The 24910-nt window shown below is 35.4% G+C and overlaps 3 protein-coding genes across 4 annotated transcripts; 2 read left to right on the top strand and 1 right to left on the bottom strand.

The window, feature by feature from the left end:
* Positions 1-995: 995 nt before the first annotated feature.
* Positions 996-9549, top strand: LOC107963229 (sugar transporter ERD6-like 7). Its single transcript, XM_016899823.2, has 18 exons — positions 996-1082; positions 1168-1230; positions 1302-1391; positions 1470-1529; positions 1652-1717; positions 1795-1860; positions 1951-2026; positions 2149-2213; positions 2297-2389; positions 2494-2574; positions 2662-2746; positions 2823-2866; positions 2945-3007; positions 8438-8497; positions 8589-8642; positions 8729-8788; positions 8859-8973; positions 9098-9549. Exons 1-18 carry the CDS (start codon positions 1026-1028, stop codon positions 9211-9213), a joined length of 1314 nt encoding a protein of 437 aa, XP_016755312.2. The 5' UTR covers positions 996-1025; the 3' UTR covers positions 9214-9549.
* A 467-nt stretch (positions 9550-10016) lies between these two features.
* On the top strand, positions 10017-11624 carry LOC107949037 (protein RESISTANCE TO PHYTOPHTHORA 1, chloroplastic). Its single transcript, XM_016883749.2, has 4 exons — positions 10017-10529; positions 10625-10835; positions 10966-11135; positions 11240-11624. Exons 1-4 carry the CDS (start codon positions 10257-10259, stop codon positions 11264-11266), a joined length of 681 nt encoding a protein of 226 aa, XP_016739238.1. The 5' UTR covers positions 10017-10256; the 3' UTR covers positions 11267-11624.
* A 268-nt stretch (positions 11625-11892) lies between these two features.
* Positions 11893-15070, bottom strand: LOC107949027 (transcription termination factor MTERF4, chloroplastic). Of its 2 annotated transcripts, XR_001697618.2 has the most exons (3): positions 14791-14997; positions 12667-14344; positions 11893-12207 (listed from the first exon to the last, which is right to left on the bottom strand). XR_001697618.2 is itself a non-coding variant. In XM_016883731.2 (2 exons), exon 2 carries the CDS (start codon positions 14312-14314, stop codon positions 12740-12742), a length of 1575 nt encoding a protein of 524 aa, XP_016739220.1. In that variant the 5' UTR covers positions 14315-14344; positions 14791-15070; the 3' UTR covers positions 12462-12739. The 2 variants fall into 2 exon arrangements, 1 of the variants encoding a protein (XP_016739220.1); XM_016883731.2 differs by lacking the exon at positions 11893-12207 and having other exon boundaries at positions 12462-14344; positions 14791-15070.
* Between the last annotated feature and the right edge of the window lie 9840 nt (positions 15071-24910).

The raw sequence follows: 24910 nt of genomic DNA, 5'->3' as shown, positions 1-24910 counted from the left end.
TTATATCTTTCATACATATTTAGTCAAACCAGTGGCGGATGTTGGTGTTAAATTGGGGTTTATTAAAATTTTTAGAACTTTTAGATGGCTTAATAAGAATTTTAAAGAAAATTGAGGGTTTAACTAAAAAATTTCAAACAATTGAGGGGCTTAATAAGAATTTTCCCAGCAAGATTTAAAATAATATTTAGAAATTACTTGATTTTTCATAAAATTAATTGTAACTTTTATAATATATGCAAATAAAATTAATTATAAATTTTATAAATTAAAAAACCTAACATTTAGGATTTTTTTAAATTAAATTTAATAAAACTTAACAAATTTCCATATGAAAGCAACTTGACACAATAAGAAGTATGTGAATAAAGCTACATTTCTTTATTTGCAAGAAAAACAATAATAATTTTTATCATAATATATTAATAAAAATTATTTATTATTAAATATAATAAATTTAAACTTAAAAATATAAATAAAAGATCACTTATTTAGTTAAAGGATTAATAATATAATTTTATACTTATATAACATCATTTTACCCCAACCAGCTTTAATATTCCATCCAGTAAACCAAATTGTGTAATAAGGAATAATTATTCCAACGAAACAACTAGCAAACCACGTGAGCCACAAAGAAACAGAGTTCAAATTGTCTAATGGAGGATACTAAACAGAGTTGTTGCACTGCTTTCATTCATTTTGCATCATCCATTTATGTACCTTCTTCATACGTATAAGAAAGAAAGGTGACGTGGATTTTGCGAGCTTTCATTATAAAAAGGTACTGCCATGAGGGAACTTCCTCATCTTCTTCATCTTGAGGATATTGCTTCAACCTTATTCTCTTCTCCATTTGTATCAAAATCCAGGTATCTAAGTTAGAGAAAGAGACAATGGCCATCGAAGACAATGGCAATGTGCATGGAGATGCAACCATACCTCTGTTGGAAGAAGGGAAGAATATAGGTGATGAAGAAAATGGATACACTGATGAAGAGACAAGCGGCAAACCTAGTCTATGGATGGTTTACCTCAGCACATTTGTTGCGGTCTGCGGTTCCTTTGCCTTTGGATCCTGTGTAAGCCTCCCTCACCGCTCTCGACACCGGAAAACTAGCTTTGCTTGTAATGTTAGTTGTAATAAAATGTTGAAATCATTTTCAGGCAGGCTATTCGTCGCCGACTCAGACTGCCATCACGAAAGATCTTTCACTTAGTCTAGCAGAGGTATATATATGTATTGCAATCGCTAATAGAGGCAACTTAAAAACTGATTCATTTGATCTTTGAATCGGCAGTATTCAGTGTTTGGTTCTATACTGACTTTCGGTGCAATGATTGGTGCAATCACGAGTGGACCGATTGCTGATTTTATCGGTCGGAAAGGGGTAAGTTTTAGAAATTTTTTTGTTCTTTGGCATAGATTTTGTTGATGTGGTATCATGTTCATAGCTAAACATGTGCAGGCAATGAGAACAGCTACTGGCTTCTGTGTTGCAGGGTGGCTTGCTATTTTCTTTGCTAAGGTTGTACTTTCTGAAACTGCTTCACCCCCTGAATTTATCATTTGCTTAAGCTGCGAATTAACCAGTTATGCAGAAATACATTGATTACCTTTTTTCCGATTTCTCCGGTTAAAACAAAAAAGGGGGCTTTGTCTTTGGACATTGGAAGATTGGCAACAGGATATGGAATGGGAGTCTTTTCATATGTTGTGAGTTTCTGAAGCTCATCTACATTTCCCTCCTAAAACATTCTTCATTAAATGACCATGATTACTTTCTTGGCAAGGTCCCCGTGTTTATAGCCGAAATCGCACCAAAGAATCTTCGAGGAGCGCTAACAACTGAAAACCAGGTAACATTATCTTAATACATCTTATCCATTGTCTGAATGTCCAATACAAATGGATGACAAAGTTTGTCTGATTATTTCTTATTTCTATAGCTTATGATCTGCTGTGCCGTGTCGGTTGCATTCATAATAGGGACGGTTCTAACTTGGAGGACGTTAGCACTAACTGGTAAAACTGCTTTATCCATCTATTCGAACTACAGTGATACCAAACATTCTTCGGGAAAACCATGCGTGCGTGTTGGTAATGCTAGAGGACACAAGTCGAACTCATACGTGGTGTTATTTCAGGACTCATTCCTTGTGCAATTCTGCTATTTGGACTATTTTTCATTCCAGAGTCTCCTAGGTGGCTGGTATGATAAGCACTGAAAAGAGGATGAAAATCCCATTTTTACCTTGAATTATAGTGAGTTAGTGACATTAAACGGCAATGCAGGCAAAGATAGGACATGAAAAAGAATTTGAAGCTGCACTACAAGATCTTCGTGGAAAGGGTGCTGATATATCGGAGGAGGCAGCCGAGATTCGGGTTCTTAATCTGAACTCTTATCATCTTAACCAACATTAACGAAGAGTTGGAGCAATTATAGTGAAAATGTTTAAGAAAACAAACTTTATTTTCTCGCTTGACAGGACTACATAGAGACTCTTGAACGGCTCCCGAAAGCCAAGATGCTCGATTTGTTTCAACGAAGATACTTACGATCAGTCATTGTAACAATACCAACTTTAAACATTAGCCATCACAGGTTTTCAAAATTGTGTCTTAATCAATGTGTTATTTCATTGCTGTTTTATCAGATAGGAGTTGGTTTAATGGTGTTTCAACAATTCGGGGGAATCAATGGAATCTGCTTTTATCTGAGCAATATTTTCGAGTCAGCAGGTAATAAAATTATAGCTCTCAGTGCATCAAATAAAACAGTCTTCTATCATCTAACATCGTAATTCAAATGTCTCAGGTGTTTCTCCGAGTATAGCGACGATTACATACGCTATTATTCAGGTTTCATCTCCACCTTTTCCTTGACATACAAATAATTTTTCCAACAAATTGATGTAACAAACAATCATATTTATCCAGGTTCCAATTACAGCACTTAACACAACTGTGATTGATAAAGCTGGTAGAAAGCCTCTATTACTGGTAAGCAAATATTTAGAATATTTCATAGTAACCCAAGTCCTTAAATTGCTGAGCCAAGTCCTTTTTGTTAACATTAATGGGAGACAACATTAATGGCAAACAATACAAAGTGGTGCAAGTTTAGTACCCTAAAGTTGACTTTGAAAAAGTGGCATGGGATAATTTTTTTTGGTCCTTGAGATAATGGGCTATTTATTGTTTGGTCCTTAAACCTCAACTATAAATAGGCCTTCTCATTTCTCATTTCAATTCATCCCAACCAATCTTTCTCTCTTAGTTTTCTCTCTTCTCCCATTTGAGAATTCTTAAGGAATTCTATTTGTTTGTAATACTTTGGAGATAGTAAAGTTATCATCTGGTGTTAGTGCCCGAGGACGTAGGTATAATTTACCGAACCTCGTTAAAACTCTTGTGTTCTTTCTTGTCCTATTTTTCTTTCAATATTTGAGGGTATAATAGTAGTATTTAATTGTGCTATTAAATTACTATAGAAGGGATATTCTGTCTAAGGAAAGACTTGGTATTTAAGAGATCCATGTGATCCACCTCTCTTTCCTGGGAATTGAACTTTGTGTGATTTTTTAGTACAATAATTTACACGCTTCCGACCCTATTGGAACAACAAGTGGTATCAAGAGCCGAAGGTTAATCGTAGTATGCTCTGTGGTTGCAGTTTAAACTGATCTTCCACATCAGAAAAGATTTCCTTAGGTATATTGAAAGATTATGGAGAAAACGGTCGGTGTAGGAGCTTCAACATCGTCCATGTGGACAAGACCGACAATTGCAAATGCAAGATTGGCCGTGGAGATCTTTGATGGCACGGGCCATTTTGGTATGTGGCAAAGTGAGGTTCTAGATGCCCTTTTTCAGCAGGGTCTAGACATTGCCATTGATGAAGAGAAACCAGATGATGTACAGGAGAAAGATTGGAAGGCGATCAATCGGTTGGCATGTGGCACAATTCGATCATGCCTTTCTCGAGAGCAGAGGTATGCTTTTTCAAAGGAGACTTCTGCAAATAAGTTGTGGGTGGCACTTGAAGAAAATTTTTTGAAGAAAAACAGTCAAAATAAGCTCCACTTGAAGAAAAGACTGTTTCGCTTCACATACGTCCCAAGTACCACAATGAATGATCACATCACCAAATTTAATCAGTTAGTCACTGATTTGCTGAATATGGATGAGACATTCAAAGATGAAGATTTGGCTTTGATGCTGTTGGGGTCACTTCCTGAGGAGTTTGAGTTCCTAGAAACTACTCTACTTCATGGCAGGAGTGATATATCTCTGAGCGAAGTCTGTGCGGCCTTATACAGTTATGAACAGAGAAAGAAGGACAAACAGAAAAACTCAATCAGAGATACAGAAGCTTTAGTAGTCCGAGGTCGTTCATACACTCGGAAGAAAACTCAAAAGGGGAGATCAAAGTCAAAGTCCAGACTCGGGAAAGATGAATGTGCCTTTTGTCATGAGAAAGGCCACTGGAAGAAAAATTGTCCAAAGCTGAAGAATAAGGGAAAAGCTGCTGTAGATGCTTGTGTTGCAAAGCATGATACTAGTGACTCTGAACTATCACTGGTTGCATCATCATCGTCGTTCCATTCAGATGAGTGGATATTGGATTCGGGTTGTACCTTTCATATGTCCCTAACCGGGAGTGGTTCTCTGATTTAGTAGAACTAAATGGAGGAGTTGTTTATATGGGCAATGACAATGCCTGTAAAACTGTTGGGATAGGTTCAATCCAATTAAAGAATCAAGATGGATCAACCAGAGTTCTGACTGATGTTCAGTACGTGCCCAGTTTGAAGAAAAATCTCATCTCATTGGGAGCCTTGGAATCCAATGGTTCAGTTGTTACTATGAGAGATGGGATTTTGAAAGTGACATCTGGCGCACTTGTGATATTGAAGGGCATCAGGAAAAATAACTTGTATTACTACCAAGGTAGTACAGTTATTGGAGCAGTCGCTACAGCTTCCGGTAACAAAGAATTGGACTCAATGCAGTTGTGGCATATGAAGTTGGGACATGCCAGCGAAAAATCCTTGCAAATTCTGGCAAAGCAAGGATTGTTGAAAGGTGCAAAGGCTTGCAAATTAAAATTTTGTGAGCACTGTGTTCTGGGAAAGCAAAAGAGAGTGAAATTCGGCACTGCTATCCATAATACAAAAGGTATTTTGGAATATATTCACTCAGATGTGTGGGGGCCTTCCAAAACACCTTCGTTGGGAGGAAAACACTACTTTGTTACTTTTGTTGATGACTTTTCCAGAAGAGTTTGGGTGTATACCATGAAAACTAAAGATGAAGTGCTTGGAGTTTTTCTTAAATGGAAAACTATGATCGAAAACCAGACTGGCAAGAAAATCAGGCGGCTTAGGACGGACAATGGAGGGGAATATAAAAGTGATCCGTTCTTCGATGTGTGCCAAGAGTATGGTATTGTTCGACACTTCACAGTTAGGGATACACCACAACAGAATAGAGTGGCAGAGCGTATGAATCGAACATTGCTGGAGAAAGTTCGATGTATGTTGTCCAATGCTGGGTTGGGCAAGCAATTTTGGGCTGAGGCTGTGACATACGCTGGCCATCTTGTTAATCGTTTGCCATCATCTGCATTAGAAAGAAAAACTCCTATGGAGGTATGGTCTGGAAAACCGGCTACAGATTATGATTCCTTACATGTGTTTGGAACCACTGCATATTACCATGTGAAGGAGTCAAAGTTAGATCCGAGGGCAAAGAAAGCTCTCTTTATGGGAATCACTTCTAGAGTGAAGGGATTTCGTCTTTGGTGCTTAAGCACAAAGAAAATGATCTGTAGCAGAGATGTTACCTTTGATGAATCTGCCACATTGAAAAAGGTAGCAGATAAAGATATTCAGACGAGCAATACTCCACAGCAGGTGGAGTGTACTCCAAAACAGGTGGAGTTTGAGCAGATGGGGATTTGCCCAGTTAATAAGTCTAATTTTCCAGCCACAATGGAGGAATTAGAGGTTGAAGAGGTTCTAACCCAAGAACCACTAAGTACACCAGAACCAGTTGCAGTTGCAAGGCCACGGAGAGAAATTCGTAAACCTGCTCGATTTACTGATATGGTGGCCTACGCCCTTCCCGTTGTTGATGATATTCCTATCACTTATCAAGAAGCAATGCAAAGCTTAGAAAGTGATAAATGGAAAAGCGCCATGGATGAAGAAATGCAGTCTCTCCGGAAGAACAATACTTGGGAGTTGGCGCAATTACCGAAAGGTAAAAGGGCAATCGGATGCAAGTGGGTATTCGCAAAGAAAGATGGATCTCCTAGCAAGAAGGATATTCGCTACAAGGCAAGATTGGTAGCTAAAGGCTACGCTCAGAAGGAGGGAATTGACTACAATGATGTATTTTCCCCTGTTGTGAAGCATTCCTCCATTAGAATTTTGTTGGCCTTGGTAGCACAGTTGAATTTGGAGCTAGCTCAACTTGATGTTAAGACAGCTTTCTTGCATGGTGAGTTAGAAGAGGAGATCTATATGACTCAGCCCGAAGGATACACAGATGCTGGTGGTAGAAATTGGGTTTGTAAGCTGAACAAATCGCTATATGGATTGAAGCAATCCCCGAGGCAGTGGTACAAGCGATTTGATAGCTTTATGAGAAGGCAGAAGTACACAAGAAGCAAATATGACAATTGTGTATATTTGCAGAAGCTGCATGACGGATCTTTCATTTATCTACTCTTGTATGTTGATGATATGTTAATCGCTTCGAAGAGCCAAAATGACATAGATAAGCTGAAGGCTCAGTTGAATCAAGAGTTCGAGATGAAAGATCTAGGTGAGGCCAAGAAGATTCTCGGCATGGAGATAAGTAGAGATAGACCGAGAGGCAAGCTCTGTTTAAATCAGAAGCAATATCTGAAAAAGGTATTACAATGTTTTGGTGTAAATGAAAACACAAAACATGTAAGTACCCCACTTGCTTCTCATTTGAAACTTAGTGCTCAATTATCTCCGAAAACTGAAGAAGAAAGAGAATATATGGCGAAAGTCCCATATGCTAATGCAGTTGGGAGTTTGATGTATGCGATGGTGTGTACGAGGCCTGACATTTCACAAGCTGTTGGAGTTGTGAGCAGGTATATGCATGATCCTGGAAAAGGACATTGGCAAGCTGTGAAATGGATTCTACGGTATCTTCGAAAAACCGTAGATGTTGGTTTAATTTTTGAACAGGATGAAGCACTTGGTCAGTTTGTAGTTGGATATGTTGATTCCGACTTTGCTGGTGATTTAGATAAACGTCGTTCAACTACGGGGTATCTGTTTACTCTTGCGAAAGCCCCAGTGAGTTGGAAGTCTACCTTACAGTCTACAGTAGCTGTGTCTACTACAGAGGCAGAATATATGGCAGTTACAGAAGCTGTTAAGGAGGCTATTTGGCTTAATGGATTGTTGAAAGACTTAAGAGTTGTTCAAAGTCACATAAGTTTATATTGTGACAGTCAGAGCGCTATTCATTTAGCGAAAAATCAAGTCTATCATTCAAGAACCAAGCATATCGACGTAAGATATCACTTTGTGCGGGAAGTCTTTGAAAAAGGAAAAATTCTACTTCAGAAGATTCCGACAGCAGATAATCCCGCAGATATGATGACCAAGGTGGTAACAACAATCAAGTTTAATCATTGTTTGAACTTGATTAACATCCTGAGAATTTGAGCACCTTCAGGTGTATGGCGCTCGAGAGTGCATTTGTAGGCACTACAAAAGATAGCTTTATCGAATTTGGGGAGTTGAAGGAAGTGTGTGAAGATGTGATTATCCTAATCAAATCTTCAAGGTGGAGATTGTTAACATTAATGGGAGACAACATTAATGGCAAACAATACAAAGTGGTGCAAGTTTAGCACCCTAAAGTTGACTTTGAAAAAGTGGCATGGGATAATTTTTTTTGGTCCTTGAGATAATGGGCTATTTATTGTTTGGTCCTTAAACCTCAACTATAAATAGGCCTTCTCATTTCTCATTTCAATTCATCCCAACCAATCTTTCTCTCTTAGTTTTCTCTCTTCTCCCATTTGAGAATTCTTAAGGAATTCTATTTGTTTGTAATACTTTGGAGATAGTAAAGTTATCATCTGGTGTTAGTGCCCGATGACGTAGGTATAATTTACCGAACCTCGTTAAAACTCTTGTGTTCTTTCTTGTCCTATTTTTCTTTCAATATTTGAGGGTATAATAGTAGTATTTAATTGTGCTATTAAATTACTATAGAAGGGATATTCTGTCTAAGGAAAGACTTGGTATTTAAGAGATCCATGTGATCCACCTCTCTTTCCTGGGAATTGAACTTTGTGTGATTTTTTAGTACAATAATTTACACGCTTCCGACCCTATTGGAACAACACTTTTCATGGATCAAAATTCATTACAGGTTTCTTCAACAGGATTGGTCCTTGCCTGTATACTATCTGGGACTTCATTCTATCTTAAGGTTAAAATTTTAACTATCTTCTAAACTATAATTTCCCCTTTGTCCTTGTCAATTTCTAATATAATATATATTTATAATCTTTGCCAACCAGGACCATAATTTGGCACCAAGTTCAGTTCCCATTCTTGCCGTAACAGGCATATTGGTAAATGTCAAAAACTTTTATTGAACCATATATCCATTCAATTTGTTCAATGGCAGCGTATGGCTTACCGTTTTCTTCTTGATCAGATGTACATAGGATCTTTTTCAGCTGGAATGGGTGCAGTTCCTTGGGTTGTAATGTCTGAGGTAATAAAATCTACCCGAGTTAAGTATTTGTATATATTCATGTCCAACACATATCTGGATTGGGTCGCAGATATTTCCGATAAATATTAAAGGAATAGCAGGAAGCTTAGCAACACTTGTGAACTGGTTTGGTGCATGGGCAGTGTCATATACATTCAACTTCCTCATGAGTTGGAGCTCCTATGGTAAATAGAATAAAAAATTATCCCCCCCCCCTTTTTGTCTTTAAATTCCTTATAGTAAATGCAGTAATTGACTCAATCCAGAAAGATAATTGTGAATAATATCTGCAACTGGTGGCTTTTTCAGGCACCTTCATCATTTATGCTGCAATCAATGCAGTGGCTATAGTGTTTGTAATTACAGTGGTTCCTGAAACAAAGGGGAGAACCCTGGAACAAATTCAAGCAGCCATTAATGCATAGAGAAACAAGAAAATGCAGCAGGTATTTCATTCTTCAGTGGAGCACATTTCTGGATTCTTTTTCAAGATCAAGCGAAAATGGATGTTACATTTGAGGCAAATAAAAGTTATAGCAGAATGAAAATGGGATTGAGCTATATTTTCTTTTCCATAAGATGATTTTGCTAATAAGAAATATATATGTTTCAGCAAAATCTAAAGCAACAAAGTCAAACAAATATGAGTCTGCTAACTTATGGAATACTAGAACTGCAGTCCAGCAAAATTAGATTGCTAACATACTAATTATAACTTCTTGCAATTATTATGTAATGTGTTGGGATAAAAAAACCTCAAAAGCAATTTAATCCCTCTCAATTCCAAAAGTAAACATTTAAGGACAATTTCTTACAAATTTTATATAATTTTAATTAGTATAATAATAAATTTAGCCCTTGAAGTTTACACATTTTGTTTATTAAAGCTAAATTTCTTTTATATATTCTTTTTGAATTTTTAGATTTTATAAGATTGTATTCATTTTTTTCAAATAATTTTTCTAGATCAAATTGATAGAATATGTAAACATTGAAAGCTTAATTTGTTATGATATCAATTAAAATTATGTACAATAGATGGAAAACATTAATTGTTGTGATCAATTGTCACTCACCTTCAAAATTGAAAGAGATTAAGATGCTCCAATTTTCTTAGAGAGGGATCAATTTGCAAAATATTGAAATTGAGAGGTACTGGATAGGATTTTTACCAAAAGCTGAGGAATTGCTATTGATATGACGCTATTATGGTATAAGATAGTGTTGCGGGTTAAACAGGAAATGAACTAGGGTCGGTCCGGGTTTGGGTAGACCGAGAGGGAACTGGGTCGTTTAAAAGCTTGAGAATCGAACCGGTTTTAACAGCAAAGATCAGCCTCGTGTTCCTTATCTCTTTCCCTCCCAATCCCATGCTCTCATTTTATTTTTTATTTTTATTTTTGGGTTCCAACTTGAAGAATTTCTGGATTCCAATGAGAATACATTGAGAGGGTTTTGAACATTCAACATGTACTCGTTGATGTCAACGCCTCTCTGCAACTATGGCGTTTCAAAGCTCCCTTTACCACCTTCTTTCAACTTAAAACACAACTACCCCAAGTTTCTCAGTTGCAGAAAAGCCTTGCAAATACATGTTAATGCGACAAATGAAGTCGATGCTCAGACAGGAACAGTTGAGGAAGAACCCAAAGAAGAAAATTTAGAATCTGAACCCAGAAAAGAAAGCAAAAGCATATCCAGTGCTACTTCCACTACACCCCTTGACAAGGACCTCAAAAAGGTTCAATTTTTTTTTCTTTTAGATGCTTTATTGTCTGGTTTTTTGAAGTTTTGGACTGATTTTGAGGATGTTTTTTATTTGTGATATGACAACAGGTGGTTCAGAAAACTGCTGCAACCTTTGCACCAAGGGCTTCTACTGCTACTAAAAACCCTGCTGTGCCTGGAACTACCTTGTATACTGTTTTCGAAGTTCAAGGCTATGTCTCATTGCTGTTAGGTGGAGCTTTGTCTTTCAATCTCTTATTTCCATCTAATGAACCTGATATTTGGAGATTGATGGGGATGTGGTCCATTTGGATGTTCAGTGAGTTAATACCTTATCTGGGTCTTGAACCTTTTATCAAACATTATTGCTGGTTCAAAAGTGTCAAATTGCAGTTATTGCATGTTCTACAAGCAACAGAGTTAACTTACTAATGCCTATTTCTTTGCAGCAATCCCTTCGCTTCGAGCTCGAGACTGTTCGAAGAACGAAAAAGAAGCTCTTAATTATCTTTTCCTCATCGTCCCTTTGCTCAATGTTATAATCCCTTTCTTTTGGAAGTCTTTTGCAGTTGTCTGGTCTGCAGACATCGTAGCCTTCTTTGCCATGTATGCCTGGAAGGTACTTACTTTACCCTTTCATCATCTCCTTTATTTACTGCTATCATTGTTGTTTCTTTCTCTGAGCATTTTGCTTATTGAATATATATTTGTTGCTTCCTTCAGCTTGGATGGCTACAGAAAATAGAGTAGGAACTACGTGCACTGTGACCTTTGGATCAACGGTGCTATTATACTCATGATGGATGTGAGACACTGCAGCAACTCGCAACCAGGATGAAGATTATATACATGATTAATGAGGCAAGACATGGATGAATATCACTTGAGAAATGTAATTACAAACCGACATCAATTAATCGATATTCTTGGAATCTAGTTGTTTCCCAGGATATATATGTGCACACTCAGAAGTCCTTTTGGAGAATCTAACGATTGAAGTTTCTGAATTTCCACACATGTTTTATCTGTCATGTAAATCGATGAATCCCTGACATTATCATGGTGTATTTTTAGCTTGTATTTGAATAAACTTCATAGGAGAACATTATATGTCGTTTTAGGGCAGCTAGTTCTCTACTCAGCATCAAACAAATAGGGAGGACCTTTTACCATGAGCCAAAACTAATAGTCTGCAATGAGTTTCATGGACTCAATTATTAACCGGCCACTGGTTATCCCGAACCTACACCGAGGTATTAATGTTGGACAACTTGTTAAACCCAGTTAATTCATCGAATAAAGAATTACCTTTTACCAAGCATTCCTTGTAAAGGATTCATGAAAAGCATCAGAAGAAAAGGATGAAATGAACATCATTTCTGCTAAAAATGGTTTTAATATAATTTAAGCCAGTAGCTACAACTTGCAAGATGTTTCGTATTTGACTGCTGAAGTTGACCTCTAAAATACAAAAACCTTGATTTCCTTCTGTGGTAAAAATCACAACTCAAAATGAAAATAATTGGGAACATATTGGAGAATTGAAACATCATGCATTAAAACTATGGTGCCTACGTATAGCCTCTACTTATAGGTATCTAGATCTACTAAAAAATCAGATACAAAACTCTGATGCCCGGATGAGCGATGCATTACAGCAGACAGAACATCAGTCTCCAGTAAGGGTATGGCTGAAAAATGATGGTGGATTCTTGTAAGTGGTAGTAATGCACATATAAAGCTAATGATAAACTTAACACTCGGAATAAAAGGAACACATTATAAGAAAGATAGAAGGGGGAGGAGAAAATGCAACTATGGCAGTGATGCACACCATAATACAGCCAACACCTAGAGATATTATTTGCTGCAAAGGATTTAAGAGATTCAACCTTGATGATGAATTGGGGAAAGTCAGCAACAACGTTCTTAGACTAGCAGAATGTACACGAATGTTTATGTGATTAAATAAATGGTATGGAAATTGTCAAATTCTCCTAATACAAATACTGGGACCTACAGAAACCATGACACATGTTATGTATGGCTACGTAAAATATGAGGCAACTTGATTAAGACGGTCTGTGATGTTCATTTAAGAATTGCAAAGATGGTTCATCAATGCGTTTCAACTTAACAGAAAAGTTTACCTTTCTATATTTGGATCGTGCTCCCTACATAAAATCATCTTATCTGAAAAAAGCCAAGCATTTTCTAATGGATTTATGCATACTCGTCGTCACTATCCTCCTCATAGTCAGAATCAGACTCGTCACTCCTCGGTTCCATCAGTGAATTCATGTCAAATGAAGGCATTGTCTCCATTTCCTCCATCTCAATTGTGTCATAGTTCAACCGATCCTTAAACTTCTCATCAGAGCAGTTAAGAAGCCATGAAAGAGAACATTTAAAACCTTTCTTCGCTACAATCTTGTCTCTAGGCTTTATAGTAGATTCAAGACCATAAGTAAAGAATGCTGGGAAAGCAACCAAATCATCAAGAGGCCTCTGCATCTCCATTTGAAAGTAATCAAAGCTAAGTTTCATGATGTCAAGATTCAAAGCAAGGATCTGGGGACATTCCACAACCATGGACCTCACCTGTTGCAAGGAAAATCCACAACCCTTTAGGAAATCTGCATGTTTCACCATAGAAGTGTTGCTAAGGCTCACAATCTGAGGCATTTTCTCCACAACGGTCCCAAAATCCTCAGGTTCCAAATCAATAATTGATTGAATCAAACTCCTTTGACCAAGAAGCTTCGGCTTTAGATCAATTCCTATAATTTCAGGATATTGTGCTACTATAGATGGAAGAGATGCTTTTCTGACATTGAACTCTAGAAGGGATGCAAGATTTGGTTTGACCCTCTCCTCCAATCCAAACCCAAGGATGTGAGGTCGCTTCTCTATCAATCTAGCTATAGCTAACCTAGGAATACCCAAACCTTCAAGATACTCCACAAATGGCTTTATCACACGGCCCACTCGCATCCCAAGAATCTCAGGGTATTTGGTTAAGACCCCTCCAACTTCCCTTCTTGACACTCCAATGCCGACTAAATAAGCCACTGATGTGCTCATTGTCCCCTCAAGCTTGAATCCCAGTACTTCTGGATATTTCTCAAGGACCCGAGGAATATCATTAGGCTTAATATCCAACCCTTGAAGATACTTTACAACTGGGGCAAGGTCAACCACAACACTTGCATGGAGAACTTGTGGATATCTTCTCAAAAACTCAGTGAAAGTGGATTTTCTAACACCCAATTTCCCCAAATAATCAAGCACGGGAATCATGTTCTTTTTCACACTACAACCGAGGACCAGTGGATAATTGTCGATGTCTTCAATAGTAAGCCCCAAATTATGAAGAAAATCAATCCGTTCCTGCATAACCTCAACAGTTACAGGAAGTTCTAACCCATCTAGCTCATCAGGAATAATACCAAGTACCCTCAAAAACTCATAAACCTTAGCGCGATTTGCTATCCTCTCTTTCTTCATGTTCGACAAACTAGGACGACTATACAAGGATGAGGGTTTGACTTGTTTCCGGCTCAAATGAACAGTATTTGACTTCGATGAAGATGAACTCACAGATGTAGAAGCACCAGTTCTACCAGCAACATTGCAATGAAACCTAGTAACCGATCCAGAAGTCCTCTCATAGTTACTTGGGAATCTAAGGGTTGATGTCCATGTTAACTTGGTTTTATGGAAGGTAAGTGCGGGTAACTCAGAATGTACAAGCAGAAGACTTGGTTTTGTAATGCCAACACAGCTTCTGATCTTCATAATCTCACAGTTCTCAGGATATTAAATATTCTACAAAAAAACCGCAGACCAAATGAATTAAAGGTTGTAAGAAGCAATCATTTCCGGAAAAGGTCTTTTAGATGTTTAGAAGAAAATGACCTTATATAATGAGAACTCTATAAAGGAAGCATTTTTACTAGAAAAAAATTAAACAAAATCTGTACTTTCAGAGCTAGAATAAGGTGATGCTCAGAAGCTAAAACGCTAAAATGGCAATTAGGCGCATTTCAGTACCCAGACTCCAATATCAAAGATAAAGGTAAAGTAGACCCAAGGAGAAGAAGTAGAAGCTAAAGAAGATACTTTTCTCGAATTAAGGATTCTGAAAATTAGATAATCACCCAAATTTCACAATTCATTAATTCTCTTACTGCAATATCAATTTGTTTTCCCACTTTCAGTAAAGATCTTACTCCAATATCCGAAGAATTAACAAACAGTGAAACAAAAATTACCAGGAAAGGAAGAGTAACCGACTCAGAGCTTTAGAAGGAGACGAGAGTTGTCGGTTTCCGGTGGCCGAAGAAGGGAGGAACGGTGTGGCTGCAGCCAAAGTAAGGCCCTGGGTTGCGAACTTGGAAGCAAGGCAGGTGCTACTAGTAGATTTTTTCCTCTAACATTTATCTATTTGCCTTTATCTACGTTGTGGGTTTCTTTCTAAAATTTTTGGACTAGGCTTTTATTTCTCTGAAAATCTATTTTGGATTTATTGTAGGCCTTTTTGGTCTGATTACTTCAATCTGCATTGAACTGGGTTTTCATCGTGATTTTTAGGCTTTTTCACGTGAATATTATTAAAAAAAAATTAATACCAAATCAGTATGTCAATATGATTAAATATCAAAATGGTATATTTGGAGCGGTGCCTTTCTTATAGGCAGCACTATCATTTTTTTAATAAAATTTATCTTTTATTTTTTTTAAAATATTATTTTATTAGTATTACCATTTACATAAGCGGCCAACTTGTAGAAAATTTTTGAATTTAGTATGCGCCCGTGTACAAATATAAAATTAGTACAAGGAGATAATGTCTATCTGATAGGCAGCACCAGTGGTCTAATTTTTAGGGCCCTATTTAATGGTCCCAGTAAAGAAGAGAATGAGGATTAAAAATAAAATAGCAGAAGAGAAGGAAGGATAAAGTATTTTTATTTTTATTTTTTAAATAGAATAGATTATGATGAGGATAAATTATTTTGTTAGTATTGTGTAGTTTGTTTATGGTTATTTTTATGTTTTTAATTTATTTTAAAATTATTTTATTAGTTACTATTATAAATTATTTGTTTAGTTTAATGTTTATTGTGATTTGTTAGGTTATGAATGTAAATTTTTATTAATTTTGTTAGTAAGTTTTGTGATTAGGTTAATTGCTTGTTTAGAGTTTATTATGATTTGTTAGGTTATGAATGTAATTTTTATTTTTTTAATTTATTTGAAAGTTATTTTGTTAGTAACTATTATAAATTAATTATTAGTTAGTGATGACACCAAAGGAAAATAGATAAAAACTAAAAATCAAGAAAAAAATTATTTTTTGTCACAGATATTGGTAGAAATGGTAATAAATATGATATTATCTGATGAGATAACAACTTTAGCACAAAGAGAGAAAGTTGATAAGATGATGAGAGAATTGCAAGATTACAGAATGAACCCAAAAGAAGACATCGTTTAACACCTTATTACCGTAAATCAAAAGATGCAAGAAGTGTTACGTAAGGGTCATGAACTGATTAGAAAGAATAAAGTGCAATATTTGACCCTTAGAGAGGCATTAATAGAACGAGAGCATCAAATTATTTTAGACCAACTTTGGAAGACATTGGTACCACGAACCTATTGGAATATAGTTATACACTTCGTGAAGTTTATAATCTTTTATGTAGCAAGGAAAATAGTAAGATAAAATTTAGGTTCGCGAAAATTGACTAGGAAGCAAAATGTTTTTGACATGTCATGGATGGATAAATTAGTTGTTAGGAAATTATCAAGAGAATTTATAAATTCAATACCCGTTATAAAGTTGAAGAGGAAGAAGATCTTGAGGAATTTCCAAATTGGACTGTAGAAGATGAATTTGAAGAGAATTCAGAATTTAATATAAAAGAATTTCCCAGAAGAAGATACAGAATCGAAGATGGAAGAAAACGTAGAAATGAGTTTAAGTGGTTAAATGTTAGAGAGTAGAGAATTTGAAAAAAAAAGAGTAATTATGGTTGTACATGTACGAAATGAGAACTGAAAAAGTCTAAGCTTATGAATGAAAAATTTTGCATATTGTTATAATTTTATTCTTTTTTTATTCATTAAATTTTTTGTAACACCCCTTACCCATATCCGACGCTGGGATAGGGTTCGAGGCGTTACCGGACTTAAACATTCACAAACATACAAAACCGGGCCACAAAATTTCGTCCAAATTAAAACTTTTCAAACACATGCATATCGTCTCTTATACGGGCCTTCGAGGCCTAAAACATACATCGGGGTGGTTCGGGACTAAACTGGGAACCTTCAATAAACTTTGGACAACTTAACAAATTTTCTTGCTTTGGAGAGTCACACGCCTGTGTGGGTTGGACCGTGTCGTCACACACGCCCGCGTGGCTTGGGACACGATCATGTCCTCAGCTCGTGTAACTCTCTGTTTGTAACTTTAACAAATAATTTGAACCATACGGCCAGACCACACGCCCGTGTGCTAGGCCATGTCCTCTACACGGCTGAGACACATGGCCGTGTCTTTGCCCGTATGGCCAACACTTAGGCTATTTTTCCAAGCCTTTTGTTACCATTAATACCTCACATACTTAAATACATTATAGACACATATAATGTAGCATCAAGTAGATAATTAAACATCCTCCATTAAGACTCAATTGTAATATTCATATGTCATCATACATATGTTTTGCTTACTCATTTTATACCATGTCTAAACATACCAATTTACAATCAATTGAACATGTCATTTTGATTATCACTTATACATTTATACTATGCTTGACAATATTTCACATTCACAAACGACATGCTTGCCTAAGTCATTCCACACCAATTTCATTTTCCAGTATTATTGACTTATTGCCATATCACACTTTTATTCTCTGATTATGACCACTTCGTTTGGTCATAAGACATTCATAAAGCATACATACCGTAACACTAACCATTCACATTAAACAAATATAATCACATGACCACATCGCAAGGCATCAATACATAGCTTGGATAAATAGGCTTACAAGCCATCACTTAAATAAGCCACGTCTCATGGCTAAACACAACGAATCAATTTAAGCCAAAATCTTGGCCAAATCAGAAGAATGCATATCATAATAAATAAGTCCTTATACATGCCACTCACTCAAATACACTTAAGGTTTATCAATACCCCAACGGTAATAGCTTGATAGTGTGATGCTACCTCCAACGATTTCCAACCCCGAGCCTACCTGACAACACTAAAGAAATGAAAAGGAGGGAGTAAGTTTTATGCTTAGTAAGTCCATATGAAAATAATAAGAAATATTCCAACATGTTTTTCAAGGTAATAAAACTATAATTACACTTTTACTTATATATTTTTTGGTTATGTTATTTTCTCGAGTCATAGTTACTAATTTATTTATATCTAGAGCTAAGGAACTCCAAATTAAGATCTATTAATTTTCCCTAAAACTAGACTTATATATCTTCTTACCATAAAATTTTTAGAATTTTTAGTCCAGCCAATAAATATATTTTATTCTTTAAAATTACCTATTTTTCGCTGTCTGACAGTTCCGACTCCTCTTCACTAAAAATTAATTATCTCATAATACGAAACTCGGATGATATTCCCGTCTATTTCTTTTGAAATAGACTCATTAAGAATTCTAAGAATATAAATTATAACCCATAAATATTTTTTTTACAACTTTCAATGATTTTCTCAAATCATAACAGGGGAATTCAAAATCATTCTGGCTCTTTCTCACAATAATTTAAATATCTCATAATCTGATATCCATGTTCTTGCATCTGTTTCTTCTATGTGAAACTAGGATCAATATGCTTTAATTTCATATTTTATTCAGCCCTAAATTCAATTTTCACAATTTTTGGTGAATTTTCAAAGTTGTACTACAGCTACTGTCCAAAACAGTTTTAGTACAAAAAATGATGATGATTAAGTTCATCACACCTTCACTTCTTTTAAATTAGAAATCTGTGCATTTATAAACATATATCATAATTCACTAAATTAACAAATCATTTCACAATACTCATGGACTTACCATTCGTGGATTTCATATTCAATTGAGTTTTTGTACATACCTGTACTCATTCGTAACATAACTCAAGTTCGTTCTCACCAATGACATACCTCATTGGGGCCATCATCAAATCATTCCTTGAATTACCTGTTGAACACTAAGAATACTAATGGATACACGGAAACTTGCACATAGTGCCATATACGTAGCTAGAACCAACTTATAGCACATAAAGTATGTAGCTAAAGCTACCACATACTATGTAATGCTCGCATTTGAGCTATTCAAGGGTCTGTACACAAGGTCAGCACCCAGACCCCAAAGCATCAACATGATATGCTCGCTCAGCAAGTTACTCGCAGGTCTGATCATATAGTCAGCACCCGGACCCACATTACATATATCACTTGTCTCATAAACTCAGACACAACTCATGAGTTCAGACCACATTATTTCTCATGACATATCTCGTGTATCCTATACTATTCCTGAAGTTCAAACGAGATTTCTTGTCTAAGTCAATGTTGTCGCACTTGCTCATAGTGTCATTTATTCTTCCATCATACATTTCATACTTTCATGATAGTAATAAGACATTTAAATGTACATATTATCAAAGCATTAAAATTTGCTACAACATCACATTATTTACTTATGTACTTTCTTGTTGAATCTTCATCAAGAATATCCGTATAATCAATCATACAATTTATGTAATAATAACAATAAAGCATTTAATATTCAATTATAACATTACATTATTATTATCACACGAACTTACCTCACATGAAAATTTCGGCCAATTATTCCATTTTAGCCCATAACCTCGTGCTTTCCGATTTAAGCTCGGATCTCAATTTTCTTGATCCATAATGATAAAATCCACTATTTTAATCATCATATTAACCAATACATTTCATAATTTATGCTTTGAAAAAATGACCATTTTGCCCCTATACTTTCACAAATTTACTATTTTACCCATAGGCTCATAAATCAATTTTTATCGAATTTACTCAATACCCAAGCCTAGCTGAATTCTTTTTATAATAAGAGAAGCCCACAATTCTCATTATTACTCATACTTATCACTCATTTTGCCATCTTTACAAAATGGTCCATTTTGGGTGTTTTCATGAAAATCCTTTCACAAAAGTTGTTTATTACAAAACCATAACTCATTTTCTTCCATAAAAATTCAGAAAATAACATAAATATTCACATGAAAAAACCCTAGACTTTCAACCATTTTGCAACATAATCCCCCCATTAGCTAGCTCATGCTAAAAGGGTCCTAAAAACATAAAAATCAACAAAAATGGCCATCAAAATGACTTACTAGTAAGGGTTACAAGTGGCTGAAAATTTCAAGCTTCCATGGAGGTTTCTCCTTCAATATTTCGGCAAACAAAGGAAATGGAGAAGAGAAATGACCACTTGTTTTATTTTATTAGTATTTGCTTTTGTCATCAAATACCAAACCATTACCAACTTTGACTAATTTAAAGGCCTATTTGTACTTTAAAGACCCCCAATTATGGTTCTCTAGCTATTTAACACATTTGGCTAGCAAAACAAAACTTTTGCCCCTTATGCGATTTAGTCCTTTTTTGTAATTAAGCTCACAATCGCTAAAATTAATTAACCAAAATTTTCATGCACTTGTATAATCATGCTATCACACATAAAATAATATTAAAAACAATTTCTTCAGCCTCAGAATAATGGTTCCGAAACCACTATCCCGACTAGGCCCAAAATCGGGTTGTTACATTTTTTATGTAAGTATTTTTTTTGTTCAAAATTGTTTTGAGAATTTTTATTTATTTTTTAATAGATTTAGTATTGAAGATGGATAATCAGTTTTTCGTATGTGTTTATTTCGATGGAGTAATTTTGACAACAACCGTGGAATGTATATTTGAATGTTCACTAACAAATAACAATGAGATTTAATAAAAATGTCTCGTTTGATGATATGAAGGAAATGATTAATGCAAAAATTGTAATACGTTGTGGGAGAAAGATATTTAAATTTTTCTACAAGTTTCCAGTTTCGACAGATCCCATAAAATTCATCGAAATGGAACTTGTAGACAATGAAGACGTGGAGACAATGGTCACTCTTTATTGTGGGAATCGGAGCGATCAAAATGCACCGATTCAGTTATTTACTGAGTTAGCTGGTTTGGTGCCAACTAAAAATCCCACTCTATTAGGTGAAGAACATGGAGCTCAAGAGCCATGTATGGTGGTTCTGATATTGTATGTTGATAGTCAATCGACTGTACGCGGGATCGACATTGATCTTAATGCTGCATCCAAGACTGATGTGGTTGGTGATGATGTATACGATAATAGTGATCCTTCTGATAACGATGTTGATAGTGATAGTGGTCCTAATATGGACAAGGTCCGGGATAATATTGACGACGAAGGCATGAATGACGATGGAAATGTTAAGCGTCTTTAGTTGGAAACCAGATTTGACGTATTGTGATACACAATAATCCTAGGGCACGCATGTCGCTCATAGACCCCAATGCGTCGTATGCAGCCGAGTTTCCAGAGTACCTTAAAATACTAGTTGCTCACTGGCTGGTCATAGATTCTGATCCTAAGGAGCTGTTCGTGGGCCAAAGATTTGAAAGTAAGGAAGAGTGCGTATTTTCCATTAAGCGGTATAGGATAAATATATCAGTGGACTACATATTCACCATGTCTAAACCGACATTATATATTGGGGAGTGTTGGAGGTTGGTGAAGGTTGCAATTGGCGGGTACGAGCCGTATTTATCCAGAAGTCACAAATGTGGGAGATACAAATATTCTTTAGACCTCACACATACACTTCAACACGTATGACAAAAGATCATCAAAAACTTGATTCCAAAACTATCTGTACGTGCATCATGCTAGTGGTGAAGGACATGCCGACCATTAAAGTTTTGGTACTGATTGCTGAAATGCAGACACAATTCCAGTATCGAGTATCATACTGGAACGCATGGATAACTAAACAGATGGCAATAGAGCAATTGTACGGAGATTTTTCGATGGGTCGTATAATGAGCTATATGGATGGATAGCCACTATGTGAGAGTACGTGCTGGGGACTGTCATTGAGTTGCAGACACGACCTTATTACAGTTTAGGTGACCAACTACAACCGGGAAAAAATTTTTTCCAACGGATGTTTTGGACTTTTGATCCATACGTGCGCGCATTTCCCCATTGCAAGCCGTTTGTGCAAGTAGATGAGACCTGGCTATATGGCAAATATACATAGATCCTACTTCTTGCGGTTTCTTAATACGAGAACAAGAACGTGCCCCTGATAGCGTTTGCCATCGTAGATAAGAAAAACATAAAATCATGAGAATTCTTCCTTACGAACCTGCGAAGGTATGTTATTAGTAATAACATTTGCATCATCACCAATAGAGGGAAAGGATTAATTTATGCCATTAGGTGTTCTGGTGTGCCATGGAGATTCATTTATTGCATTCGGCACATCACGGCTAACTTCCACTAAGATTATAAGAATGCAAACTGGTAGAGACAAGTTATAATGAGTATAAATTCATCACATATTCACGAGTGGAAATACATATAATTGATGACTAATTGATGCCAAGAATGACATCTGGTAAAGCACCCAAGACTGCAGCAATATGAGGTATCCACCCATGTCTACTATAGAAGGATTTGTCGTCCGAAAAAGTTCGTGATACAACATAGCTAACACTATAGACCCCAAACTGTATAAACGAATATTATGCAAATCAGATAATAGGGGCAAGTACATCAAGTGGACCTTGTTGCCGTTTGCATCCGGCATGAGTACACCCCCTATAATGTGCATAATGTAAGCTCGGACGGTGTACATCACCTCTTATTCACTGGCAGTACTCTGTAAATGCTCGAAGTTGGCCTTTAGCCATAAAAACCTCAAATCCATAAATTTTCCTTTACTGGGTGAATGTCCAAGTAAGTTATAGCAAAGGACGACCAGCCTAAAGATCGAACTTACGCCCGTGACTGCATTCTCGTCGATGGGGAGCCCGAGCTACAGTGTAACATCCTGTAGAGTGATGGTGCACTCCTTACACAACAAATGAAATATATGGGTCTCTAGACGTCATCACTCAACCAAAGCGAATATTAAGTCGTATCACAGATCAAAGGTCTGGATCAATGCCGCTGATCTGAATCCGGCTAACTCCAAGTATGGCATTAGGCGTTCATCTAGAAGATAACCTACACTATTAACACGACCCCTCAATGCGCCGTACGGGCCCTGACATTATTAAATTAGCAAAATAGTTAATATAATCTAATTTAATTCCGTAAATGACGTGAGTAACAAATAATAATTTTATTACCATATCATTAATAGTACTTGCTATGTGATCATCATTATTAATCAAAGAACTCATTTGCTTGTAAATTTGCAATTATAAAAAAAAAAGAATTTGTTTAGTTTTTTTTTTGCAAAAAGCACAATAAATAATTTGGAATTTGAGAAACAAAAAAACATAGTAAAAATACAATAAATACATGAGTAACAAAAGACATAATAAAAAATATATCATAATTTCCCATATTTTACCTACATAAAAAATTATATTAGTTTACAATAATAATATAATTAAAATAAACATAAACTATTTAAACATAAAAAAAAACATACGGATCAACAAAAAATAAAATAGAGACAACAAAAAATAAAATAGAGACATACCTATTTAGTTTCTTTCAAACAACCTAAAAAAAATTATATAAAAACAAATTTAATCAACATTTCAATAAATCAATAAAAATTGTCAAATAAATAAAAAACAAATGAAATTACATTATAACAAATCACAATACACATTAAACTAAACAAATAATTTACTACAAGAAAATAAGTTTTTAGCGGCGTTTGGATAAAAAACGCCGCTATAGATTGAGCATTAGCGACGTTTTTTAAAAAATGCCGCAAAAAAATTAAGCACAATGTCATCTTTTTATGTTGAGCTTTAGTGGCATTAGCGTCGCTTTTAAAAAAACTCTGATATAGATCGAGCATTAGCTGCACTTTTTAAAAAACGCCGCTATAGGTAGATGATTAGCGACACTTTTCGTGAAACGCCACAAAAAAATTAAGCACAACGTCGTCGTTTTATGTTGAGCTTTAGTGGTATTAGCGACGCTTTTAAAAAACGCCGCTATAAGTCAACCATTAGCGGCGCTTTTTGAAAAACGCCGCTATAAATTGAGCTTTAGTGGCACTTTATCAAAAACGCCGTAAAAAATATTTTATCTTTTTATTTATTATTTAACTGGTTTATTTATGTTAATTAAAATAAAATTTATTTTTAATTGAATATTTAAATTCTTCAAAAAAATAATGACACGTAGAAAAAATTTGAAAGTAAAAACATAGAAAAGTATTTGTTAAAAATGAAAAAATTAAAATACTATTATTTAAAATAATTTTAAAGTTTTTTGGGTATATGACTGATTTTTTTTAATTTATATATTAAATAATTTCTTATATAATCGTAAAAGAGATAGTATTAATTTTAAAATATTGAATTAATTATCATTATAGTTTAGGGTTTAAGCTTTAGGAGTTACTATTATAAGGTTATGGATTATGGGTTTAGAGATTATGGTTTATGGTTTATGGTTTAAGGGTTGGGGTTAGGGGTTAGGGGTTAAGGGTTAAGAGTTTAGGGTTTATGTTTTATGATTTAAGGTTTAAGGGATAGATATTAAGGATTTAGGGTTTAGATTAATTAATATTTTTTAATTTATATATTAAATAATTTCTTATATAATTGTAAAAGAGATAATATTAATTTTAATATATTAAAATTATGATTACCGTTTAAATTATTTAAGAGATAATAGATAAACTTTATATATATTAAATGGTTTAGGATTTAAGGTTTACTGGAGATTTGTTAAATGATGAAATTTTACACAATCAATTAATGCTTTAATATTTAAAAATATTTAATCTAAACCATTTCATATATATGTTAAGAGTGAAAACAATTAATAGGTGATATTCTCAATAAGGTATTCATCACTTCTCCGCATTACGGGGTTGACGCTTCCGTCCATGTCCCTTAATAGGTGATCTTTTCAACTTGTGCAAGGAACGGCTGCTTTGTATGTTTTGGGAAGGTTGCACAGTCAGTTCGTTGGTTTTCTGCGTCAGAGGTCGACAAATCCAAGAGACAAAACGGCGTGGTATTTGCCATTGGGAAGAGGTGATCTAGCAGAAGATAGTCCGACAAAAGCGATTATTGGCTAG

This window comes from Gossypium hirsutum, chromosome A08, assembly GCF_007990345.1.
Source record: "Gossypium hirsutum isolate 1008001.06 chromosome A08, Gossypium_hirsutum_v2.1, whole genome shotgun sequence".
Lineage (NCBI taxonomy): Eukaryota > Viridiplantae > Streptophyta > Magnoliopsida > Malvales > Malvaceae > Gossypium > Gossypium hirsutum.
Note: the sequence above shows the minus strand (reverse complement) of the source record. Positions and strands in the feature narration are given on the sequence as shown.